General features: G+C 36.8%; 1 protein-coding gene across 4 annotated transcripts in view; it reads left to right on the top strand.

Annotated features, from left to right (window-relative positions):
* ubr5 (ubiquitin protein ligase E3 component n-recognin 5) overlaps positions 1 to 12137 on the top strand; it is a 53812-nt gene that overhangs the window by 2753 nt on the left and 38922 nt on the right. For all 4 annotated transcript variants that reach the window (XM_079893979.1, XM_079893981.1, XM_079893980.1 and 1 more), the window contains exons 2-11: positions 3673 to 3717; positions 3835 to 3916; positions 4241 to 4317; positions 5463 to 5582; positions 6374 to 6644; positions 7280 to 7439; positions 7543 to 7692; positions 9129 to 9340; positions 10487 to 10606; positions 11643 to 11753. In XM_079893979.1, coding sequence (XP_079750105.1) covers positions 3673 to 3717; positions 3835 to 3916; positions 4241 to 4317; positions 5463 to 5582; positions 6374 to 6644; positions 7280 to 7439; positions 7543 to 7692; positions 9129 to 9340; positions 10487 to 10606; positions 11643 to 11753 — 1348 coding nt within the window. The remainder of the gene's footprint in view (positions 1 to 3672; positions 3718 to 3834; positions 3917 to 4240; positions 4318 to 5462; positions 5583 to 6373; positions 6645 to 7279; positions 7440 to 7542; positions 7693 to 9128; positions 9341 to 10486; positions 10607 to 11642; positions 11754 to 12137) is intronic.

The raw sequence follows: 12137 nt of genomic DNA, 5'->3' as shown, positions 1-12137 counted from the left end.
GTAAATGAATAAATATTTTATAAGTATAAAACATTTTTTAAACTGTAAAATGACAATACATATGTCTTATTTTCCTAAATGGTTACACAATTATTTTCATCTTTGTTTTGGGGCTGTGTATAATATTTAATATTAAAATCCTATGCGTTGCTGTGGCTTTTGAGTAATTGAGTATATTAATTATTTTGGGTTGCTGTTTTGTTTATATATGAGGTAATTGGTGTCATTTTTAGGCATATTAAAGAATAGTAAGCGTTTTTTTTTTTTTGTTAGTGCATGGAAATTTATAATTTAAAAGGTTGTGAACACTGTTTCATGCTGACTTTGTGATCATTTCCAACAAAGGGAAAACATGCATTGCATCAAGACTAAATGCAATTGAGCCATTTTGTTAGTAAACTTAGCACTCTGATACATGTTGTCATCTTGCATTTCTTGTTACTGTGTGTAGATTGTGGTGTTCTTCACAGATAGTGTGATCCCCCAGACCGGATGTAAACTTGCACTAGTCATTAACGTTTCAGCCTCTATGCGGACACTTTCATCCTTCATTCTTCACTGATACGTCCTGCAATAATGAGCTGTGACGTGAAGGCTTTTCTGCTGCACAGCTCTGACAGGAATCGAGGGACCTTTCTGCACACGTGTCCCCTTCAAGCTGGATTCAGCATGATCTCTGTAGCTGCTGCGCAAGGATATTCTGTTGCAGTATGTGTGTATTAGTCTGTGTAGCTGATGTTGGGCTTTTAGTCTGTATCAGAAAATACAATGCATTGCAAAGCTTGCAAGCCAGAGGCTGTGAATGCATGTGTTATTGTTGCTTTGGCAATGTTATATGTAAAGCAGTTATGCCAATAAAGTGCTTTAAGCCCCATTTTCCCAAGTATTTCCCTTACAGCTTAAGACAGGGCTCCAGACTAATATTTTAGAGCAGTGGCATTGGTGCCACTAAGTTCTACAGATGGTGATGCCATCTTTGTTTAATCATAAAGGTAATGTAAAAGGAGCACTCTTTACTTGTTTACTGTGTAAATCAGTAACAGTTTGAAGAAAAGTCTTTATTTTTTGGACCCCCCCCCCCCCCCCCCCCCATATACTAGGGTGTGGAAATGGCTAATAAGTCAATATGTGCTCCTCTACCGCCATCTACTGGTTATAGTGCTAATTTCATGTCTTTTTTTTTTTTTTAAATAAAAGTGTTTGTTTGCCACTAAGTTTGAGTTTTCCTACATCTTTAAACTTAGTTTTACAAATCATCGCAATAAAAATAACATTAAAATTGGATGATATTTAGAGCTTTTGAGGTGCTGGAAGAAGTGTGAATCACTTTAAAGCCCTTAAAATGCTTGAATTTCACTCTTAAAAGGTTGTATGAACCCTCTTTTTTTTTTAAAAACATTAGACTATTTCTGCCACAATACCATGGTTACAGTTAGCATTGCTACATTAAATCCATGGTGCATGTTGGTGATTTGTGGATTGAGAAGCGTTCTATAACTTGTTTGTTCATGGCACAATGCTCACGGTTTCAATGTCAGTGCTGTTTGATCTGATATCTGTGGTTTATTACAGAATTATGAGCCAAATATGAATGCTTCCCACTAGATCTTGCTGAGATGATATTAATTCTACGGCAAATTAACCGCGCTAGTGTGTAGTAAGTCGTGTGTTAGAGAACGGCCCACGGGTACCTGTTCTGAGCTGGTGTTGTGCCGTCTAGTATTGCTCCGAGCTGATAAACGGTCCACGAAGCGAAACTCAAATGAGTAGTGCGGTTTCGTTTCTTATCGGTTGGCACCAGTGCAACCTCTTAGAAAATTTAGTCTCACCAGCAGGAAAAAAGGTTGCAAAATGCAACCATTTGTTTGCAGTCTGGAGCCCTGTAATATGATGTACTATGCATCGTGGGAAAATATTGTTTTTTGCTTTTTTTCTGGACGAGCTGTTAAATGCATTTCAGGATGACTCTTGTTTTCATATTGAATTGATTTACATAGGCCAAACATACAGAGGGATATGCTCAGTGGTTTGTAATGATTGTATTTAAATTAGATGATCTGAAGACCTCACCGATGGGTTTAGATGATTGTATGTAATCATTTGACTATGCAATTTAGATTACTTTTTTTTTTATATAATTTTAAAACATATGTCTTTTTGAGTTCAATGGATGTTGTAAATGGGTTCAGTTGTGTCTCCATCACTTATCATTGTTTAGATGATGCTGTAGGCATGTTGCTGTACCGATGTGCTGAGTATGCCAAGAAAGACATTGGCTCTGCTCCAAAACCTAGTGAGGTGCCTTGCGGTCTACTGCCTTCTAAGGTAGCGTCCTCCTACCTGAAATGAAACCTCAAGGGATTTATTTGGAGCGTTTTACGTACATAGGCAGCATCCCTCTATCATATATATGGTGCTCTACACACAAAGTGTATGTGGTCCTATGGTGCCTTAAAATGCTGCCTATTTAGTCAGCTCACTAGGTTTTTGGTATGTAGCATTACTGCTGATTTGACACGCTTTTGGTCCAAGAAGAGCTTGAAGGGCTAAAGTTGGCCAATATCTGAGAAAAATCTTTTTTTCCTCAGCCAATTTGGACCGGGCTGCAAATCTACTCTTTCTTCATATGTCTCTGTCTGCTGCGCATCTGCATTTACTCATATGAAAGCTGCAGCACAACATGCGGCCTTCCAAGTATGTTATCTGTCCACAGTGCACTTATACCAAAGGTTTCCTTGCTGAAATTGTTTGCATTTGTTTTTGTGTAATTGTTTGGAGTGGACCTAAACATCTCTTTATCTTTCATGCAGAGTCATTAATGAAATCGCATGCATTAATGCATTAATGAAACTTGAAATGTTTAGTTTTTTTTTGATAGAGAGAAGATTTCCAGTGTAGCCTTTGTTCATTTACCTTTTTCCCCTTTCACTATTGCGGCTTGCACCACTTATTGTGATACATTTGATTATTACCCGAGTTTTATATTTGTTGTATCCTTATAAACTTCAGATTGGTCCTGCTTTCTCTTTTTAAGGCATGATTATTTAAAAAGGATGTATTGGCTGCTTGTATTTGCACAAATATGCTGTTTTTAATCCTGTTGAGCTTTAAGGGAGCGTCTTAAAGAGTCAAATAATTAGTCATTTGATTAATGTGCTGATAAATTTTAAGATCATATTATGTGAAAACATTACAAATATTTAGGCTACATGTTTATTACAAATTATGAGACAAGTTATGACTTAGGAGTCATTAGTTTATGACCTTAAACTAGGCCTCCCGTTTTATTTGTATCTCCAGTGTTCTGATGTATTCAGTGAACTATTCAGTTTTTGAAATTGCTTTTTCCAAATGTATTATGCATGTATATTAAACATGACAGTGCAGAATGATAGTTTCCCTTTTTTAACATCATTTCTTGCATTGTAAAGTGAAGGGTAAAATAACCTACCTAAGGCCACTTAATTCCTCTGACCGTAGCCATAATCGGTTTCTCAGTTTTTCTTCCATCTCCTATGTTTTTCTATTCAACCATAATATTCAATCCTCCAAAGGTTTTGGCCAGTTTCAGTTCAGACGTTTTGGCTGTTCCTCATTTGGGACGAAACATTATTATTTTAGGCATTTACTGTGGACATTGAGTTTTTAATCGCATGCCTTTGTGTCTTACAGGCTCCGTGAAGTGTCGGAAAAGCTCAATAAATACAACTGTAACAGGTATGTTTTACCAAGTATTTACATTTTAAGCCCAGTGGTTTTAGAATTCTTTCCACATCAATGAAGTATTGAGTTTTGTGAAAACACTTGGCTAACGTTTCTCTGTCCACACATCAGTCATCCACACCTTATTCCGTTGGAGCAGGCCAAACTTAAGCAGTGTGTGGTTGGACCAAATCATGCTGGATTCCTCCTTGAGGTAACATTTACTATGCAGCACTGTTATTTATATCATTGCTTTAGGCTTTTTCCTTATTTTAAAGGAACAATTTACTCCAAATATGAATGTTATACCATTTGCTTGTACTCGTGTTGCTCAGTCTTGTTTTTGCTCTTTTTTTCTTCATAAAACTTCACACTAACCATGTTTGTCAAGCTTTACTGCTTTTTTACTGCTCCTGTGCTGCTTTGTTCCATTGAAGAAAATTTTTAATCGAAAACGAAATGAGGGTGAATAAATAATGACTGCTTGTGTCTGATCAACACAGAGCAATGTGGAAAATAATATACTCTTTTGTTTCAGGATGGACGTATCTGCAGGATAAGCTTTGCTGTCCAGCCCGACCGACTGGAGCTCGGCAAGCCTGATGGCAATGATGGGTGAGAAATGAATACTTGTCAGACACATGGAAAATGCATGTTTGAGCTGGCATGCAAAATAACTAAACTTGTCCCTTTCGGTTATGATTGCTCTGGATTTATTTTGACCTATTAAGTTTGTTTTAGTTCTGTTTAACTTTTCAACCCACCTCATATGTTTAGATTTAAAGGTTGTGTCGTAGGCTTTGGTTTGAAGACAAGTTTACTTTTATTATTGTGTTAGCGTAGCATGAATGCACTTAAATATAAACACTATATACGATGCAGTTATTATCCCAGACATATAACCTTCTATAGTTGCATGGCGAAAATGCTTTTGTATTATATTGTATAATATTCTTATTAATGACAGGGTGTGAAATTTAGGCTTTTGTGGTTTAGATGGAAGAAACTCAGTAAATCTGAATCCACAGGCTTCAGGTGCTTTAGAACATTATTATAGAGGTTTGGAATTGGATACCTTTTGTTGTCTGGTTTTATCAGCAATTTTTTTTTTATTATTATTAAAATAAAGAAAAACAAATGCACATTCTTGCTTAAAATGATTTATTATTTGCTGGTACAGACTTTAAAGAGCATATCATGATTATTATTATTATTATATATATTTTTTAAATTAAGAGATCTATGAAAATGTATTGTAACTAATAAAATTCAAAACTTCAGAGTCTGAAAAGAGTATTTAAACACTTTAGTGAAAAACTAAACAGCAAAAAACATTATGGCGGCTTTGCTGTCCGCTGCCCATTGCAGTGATTTTGTTTGTGGTGTTTTGCTTGAACTAAGCAGGTGGGCTAGTGTTTCTCTTCCTGTTGTTTTTGTGATTGAAGCTATGTCGCACCAGTGCAAATCCCCTTTTGTGAACTGCAAGCAATCCACAGTGTTTGTATATGACCAAAATATTTTGCGGGCATGATGGCACATGATTTAGGGGAAATTTTTAGCAGTTCCCTGCCAGCCTTTCCTACAGCTCTTGCCTGAGGAATGAGCTGCAGTCAGTTCTGATTCCCAAGGGTGTTGCCATGTTAGTCGCCCCACAGTACAAAAGGGCCGTTTGGCTCGTAGGACTGGGCTCTCCAGGCTCTGTGATGGTCCCACTTGTGGGACTATAGGTTTGTAACTGATCTCCCATCTTTTGTTTCCAGTTCAAAGTTGAGCAGTGTCTCAGGGGCAGGAAGGAGCTCCAGGCCAGGCAGGACTAGTGATCCGCCCTGGTTCCTGTCTGGTTCTGACACACTGGGCAGACTGGCTGGCAACACCCTTGGGTAAGTTGTGGCAGGGCTATCAGAAATGCAGCCATCAGGTAATGTTGGCAGCCTCACATGCGGTGGTGCCTTTGGTTATAAGAAATCTGTTTTAAAGATGATTTTGCTGTGTTTTGTTTGCATGCAGTAAAAGCCCCTCCTGAAAATATTTACACTACAAGCCCATTTCCAGAAATATTTGGTTTTTATATGCGAGACTCTATTAGCAGTAAAATTAAACTGCTAGTAGAGCTGGGCAATATAGCTCAATTATAATCAAAATAACAAAATTCAATCTGATATTTGTATGTGTTTGTAATGAAACACAAAATGGAGAACCCGTTTTTTTTTTTTTTTTTTTTTTTAGTAGTCAAAAATGCAGTAAAATGTGCAAATGAACAAGTAAAAATATTTTATTCATTTTCATTTATGAACTAATATAAAATACATAGTTATAAACTATTTGTTATATAATCATTTTTATTATTATATATAGTATAATATTGTAAAAGCAACATGTTGTTTTGCTGAAACATTTAAATATGAAAAATTAACATTTTGAGTCCACATGCAAATTAATTTTAAACTGATTCACAGAATTAAACTTCAATTTTATCATTTTTTTTATTTATTTTTTTTACAATGAAGTTTTAATCAGAGACACTATTTAAAAACATCAGTCCCAATGCTCTCATATTCACGAGACAAGGAATGTAAAACTAGTCCCTAAACATGGTCCTTTGGAGTTCAATATCACTCAGAGAGTATCTTGTTGGCCGTATACTGATCCTGATTGTTGGTGTGCCTGACAGGAGCCGCTGGAGTTCAGGAGTAAATGGTGGCAGCAGTGGCGGCGGGGGCAGTGGCGGCGGAGGCTCAGGAGGAGGCAGCGGGAGCGGAGGAGGGGGTGGAGGAGGTGCTGGAGGAGGCGGATCTTCAGGCCGGTCCTCCACAGCAGCCCGAGATTCACGCAGACAGACCCGCGTGATCCGCACTGGCAGAGATCGAGGCTCCGGCCTGCTGGGCAGTCAGCCACAGCCGGTAATACCAGCCTCTGTCATCCCAGAGGAGCTCATCTCTCAGGTAAACTCTTACTTCAGGAGGTTCATTATTTCTGACTTCTTAAGCTAGATGTGCTTACCATGGGTCTATTTAATAACCTTTTTACATAAATCACTAAAAGGTTTTTTTTTTTTTTTTACACTCAACAGCCATTCATTTTCAACTGAGAAACATTAGACATAGTTTAAAAAGCTGAAATAATTTTAGTAAAACAACCAGGACTGCAACCAAACATTAATATTCTACCTAATTGGATAATAAAACCTTTTTATTGCCCGTGTTTTATTGGAAAATAATTTAACACATTTAAATGCTTGCTAAACGTTGTGTGTAAAGGTTTGAAATATAAATACTACAATGTAAGTTTCATATAGCTCTTCACATTATTAAAATCTTAGAGAAGCATAAATTCTAAAAAAATATAATATTTATTTCAAACCTTCACACAGTTAAGCATGCACTTGTTTATATATATATATATATATATATATATATATATATATATATATATATACACACACACACACACACACACACACACACACACACACACACACACACACACACACACACACACACACACACACACACACACACACACAGAGGGATTATGTGACCTGGGAAATTTCGTAATCGATTGCCTCTTCTCTAACCAGGCCCAAGTGGTTCTTCAGGGAAAGTCCAGAAGTGTCATTATTCGAGAGCTGCAGCGCACAAACCTTGATGTGAACTTGGCTGTAAACAACCTGCTGAGCAGAGATGATGAGGATGGAGATGATGGAGATGATACGGCCAGCGAGTCCTACTTACCTGGAGGTAAACAGACACCGTATACAAGTCACAGTTAAGACTGTGACATTTTCACCTCTAACAAACAACAATACCCTTGACATTGACAATACCTTTCATACTTCTACAGAAGACTTGATGTCCCTTCTAGACGCGGATATTCACTCCGCCCACCCTAGCGTGATCATTGATGCGGACGCCATGTTCTCTGAGGACATCAGCTACTTTGGCTACCCCTCTTTCCGACGCTCTTCCTTGTCTCGTCTCGGCTCCTCACGAGGTAAAGGCCAAAACACAGTCATGCTTGCATACACTCAGTGTTATGACGTCATTCAGCAAGATTTGTGGAACTGCTCATGCCACAACCACTTTGTTCTTTGTTAACGTTGTAGTTTTATATAAATTTACTACTTGCAACACATTCATGCAGATATGAAACCTAAGAGGAAGGTGCTTTTATTTATTTATTTATTTATTTATTTTAAGCAATTCTTTTTAACCTTAAAATAATGTTTCCAAAATCGTTTCAGTGGTTCATCAAGTCGTAACAGGGTGAACGGCACTTCTGCATTCCCTTTGCAGCCCTATATCTGCTATAACCAACTATGGAAGTTTGCCAGATCGGGTGGCGTTTCTGTAGTTCGAATGAGACATAAGAAACTACAAATTTGACTTGCTTTACGGCAAGCGTTACAATAGTCATTATTTTGTTTTTCTTCGTTTCTGATGTCGCAATACATCATACTTTCATAAAATCATGCAACATACTTTACCTTGTCTGTGGACATCGTTCATTCCAAAGCCGGTGCTGGATAAACAGCGAGCTTGCGTGCGACAGTAGGCTGCGAGTGGTGAAATTATTTACGACAGCGGTAATGGACAATTCCGCTTCCAACCTGTAGGGGGACCGAAGAGGAAAAAAGTGCTTTGGTGTTGCTTTTAAAACTTGATTGAGTTGAAAACAGCTTCATATTATGAGACACTTAGAAATCATTATAAAACTGATATTGCAGACTCTAGTTTCTGATCAGCTGAATTCTATTGTGACGTGTCAAGTTGCATTGCTGAAACTGTAAACTACTGAACTTAATAACACCGCTTAAGTTTAGGGCATGTCCCACTCTATTTTACAGTCGAATCATGTGCAAAAACAAAAAAAACAGACTGGACATAACTTAACCAAATTATGTTTCATAAACCTTGGCTATCAAATACCTTTGCTGCATGTTTGTGTTGTGTGTGAGTGTCTGTGCTTTGAGAGAGTGTCCAATTGTCCTGCATGGTCATAGTCGTCGTTTCCCCTAATGAGCCCTCTGCGAAAGGCCCTGCAGTGCAGACAGTCCCCATTAAGACCCTGCAGTTTATACCCATACATCTCAGCAAATGCTGGACACCCGTCAGCAAGATTTTTCCGCTGCTAATGCAACCCAGCAGCTGACAAAGCCAGATATTACTCAGTATAGTGTCTATGTAGCCCAATCTTTTTTAACATAGGGACCATCACCTAAATGGTCATGGATCCTTTTCACCAGCGGTGTCATTTACGGCACAATGGTCAGTTGTTTCTGGTGGTTGGTGTCACAGAATTACAGCAGAATTAATTTTTATTACATATAATAGTCACTATCTAATTTGTATGAAATCTCACTATTCCGAGGGTCTTTCCCAGAGAGTGGCTTACTGTTATCCCACTGGTGTGACCCTATTGCATACCAGTTCTCCTTCTCCCCTTAGAGAGAGACTCTGAACTGCTCCGTGAGCGGGAGTCGGTCCTGAGGCTGCGAGAGAGGAGGTGGCTGGATGGAGCCTCATTCGATGCGGAGCGTGGCTCCACCAGCCGCGAGGGAGAACCGAGCCTTGACAAGAAGAGCGTGCCGCTGCAGAGCCCTGTCACTCTGGGGGAAGAGCTCCAGTGGTGGCCTGATAAGGTGGGCCTTTAAGCCTTTACTGTCCTAGATTGCCTGACGTTCGATTTCTGTGGTGCATTTCAAGTTGTGATGCATTTAACAGAAAAGTTTTCATTAACTCAACCTCATGTAGTTTCAGACCTTTTTGACTTTATTCTGTAAAATATAAAAACTATTTTGAAGGATGTTGGTAACCGAACAGTTTCCGGACCCATTGATTTCTATTATATGGGCAAAAAGAGAAAGTCAATGGAAACTGAAACTGTTCAGCAGAAGAAAGCACTGCAAAAAAGTTTTGAACAACATAAGGCTGAGTAAATGATAGAATTTGCATAATTTTTATGTGTACTATTCCTTTAAGGGTCAATTGTTCTGGTTCAATAATTATTAACATGTTTTCAGTTTCTGCATTCAGTTTTTTATTTATTTTATTTATTTTTGTGGAGCCTAAGTCTTATTAAAAGGCTCAAATGCTTTTGGGAGAAATAGTTTGGCATAATATTTCTTTCTATTTTTCCAATTCTATTTATTTCTTTAAAAAAGTTAAGCAAACTGGTCAGCCTGTTCGAGTTGGTCACAGTGGTGTTAGCAAAAGCCATTTTGTTGTAACATCTGTTTAGATTCTCATTACTTGATGTCAAGGTCAGGTTTTTTTGTTTTTTATATCGTATTTGAAGTTATTTTAGTTTTAGTTATTATAGTACTTCAAGTTAATCTAATTGAAAATGAGAAATGTTGCCTTGGCAACTAGCTAAAATAAAACTTTTTTATTTTATTTTTTAATTTTATTTCAATTAATGGTGATTCTATTTCAAGTAACAAATGGTTGTTTAATTTTTAGTAAACAAACTTAACTCTGATTTAATCACTTTTTAGTGGTATAAGCATAATAACTTTTTAGTGGTATAAGCATTTTTCAGAAACTAATTTAAGATGGCATTTTCTAAGAACTTGGCTTGAGCATTTTAAGCTAGATTTAAAAAAACAAAACATTTTTTTTAAAATAATCTTGCACATCTTTATATGACCTTTCAATGTCATGGCCAGCCTGCTTGGATACCACTTTAGAATATTAGTCTCCAATTTCCTGGGATTAATTTAGCTATTAATAAATAATTTATTTGTATAGTTGCTGAGTTCTATATCCTTGGTTGTGTGATCCTTTAGGACTATGTAACAAAGTTTGTCAGCATCGGGGCTTTGTACTCGGAACTGATTGCCGTCAGTACCAAAGGAGAACTCTACCAGTGGAAGTGGAATGAGCCTGAACCTTACAGAAATGCACAAGTAAGATTCACAATGCATATCAGAGTAGATTGAACTGACTTCAGTTGATCAATGATGCTGTTGTGTGTTTAGCCCTGCGTTACAGCAGAATAGGGGTGTGGGATATTGACACAATTATATCTCTATTTTCTCTTAACGATAATTAGACGATATTTTGCTGAGTGTTTGTTGTGTTGGTACCTTTGGCAGGTTTAGGACTGCCGTGAACAGCTGACTCCTAAAGTTTTTGATATTATTTATATTCTGTGCGGTGGTTAGTTTACAGCACTGACAAAAATTACCTTTTTTAATACGTTAAAATTTATTTTTACATTTTGTGGGCATTTTACCTTTTATAAAGCCATTTTTTTTTCTGACCTAATTAAATGTATGCATCATCTTTGTTTAAAAATTCTTACATTTAATAAATAAATTCAATTAGAATAATACACACAATAGGGCTGTTGCCAATCAAAATTAAATCGGTATCAACATAATTAATCTTTGCAATGCAGAAGAAACACAGAATCTGCATATGAAGTGACATTTAGATGCATTTACACAGACCGTTTAATGCAGCTCATAGGAACATTAATGCATTTAACCTGCAGTTACAAATGCATAAATAATGTTTTGATATTTTAAACAAAGCGTTGAATATTGATATTTATTTTAAAAATGAAAAGATACGTTAAATAGGAAATTAAAGTCACCAGTAGGTGGCAGCAAGTCACTGTTAATGCACACGCACATTAGTGCAACCTATTAGACTACAGCACGAAGTGTTAGCGTGCACTGTCTGGGTGTGTTTTTGTGAGGGATATACTCGATAATGTCAGATAGCATATCGTTAAAACAACAATTGCGATGATATCGTAGACTACATATATCGCAGAATTCTGTTTGCATCATTGATTATTACTTTTCTGTGTATTACTGTAAAGCTGCTTTGAAACAATCTGTATTGTACAAAGCACTATATAAATAAAGCTGACTTGACAAAGAATTTGTCACTACTGAATTTGATAAATCTCATAAATCTTTTGTGCTTTCGTAGAATCCTTCTATACATCACCCCCGTGTCCCTTTCCTTGGCTTGACCAATGAAAAGATCACCCACCTGTCTGCCAACAGTATCCGAGCCACTGTGGCCACCGAGAATAACAAGGTAAGACGACATTGTGATATCACTTTACAAAAAGGTTCCATTTGTTAACATTAGTTAACTACATTAGTTAACATGAACTAACAATGAAAATCATTCTAAAGCATTTATTAATCTTAATGTTAATTTCATCATTTTCTAAAACATTGAAATCTAAATTTGTATCTGTTAATATTATTTAATGGACATGAAGTAACAGATTAATAAATACTGTAATTAATGTATTGCTCATTGTTAATGTTAATGTTAAGTAATGCATTAACATTAACTAATGGACCTTATTGTAAAGTGTTACTGACATTTTATGAGAGTGGGTGAGAAGAAAATCATATGACAAGAGCCGATACAGTAAGATTGGGTCACACTTTATTTTACTTTGTTTGTTAC

The sequence above is a fragment of the Squalius cephalus genome (assembly GCF_949319135.1).
Source record: "Squalius cephalus genome assembly, chromosome: 15".
NCBI classification, from domain to species: domain Eukaryota; kingdom Metazoa; phylum Chordata; class Actinopteri; order Cypriniformes; family Leuciscidae; genus Squalius; species Squalius cephalus.
The sequence above is the reverse complement of the archived record's forward strand: the minus strand, read 5'-3'. Positions and strand labels throughout refer to the sequence as shown.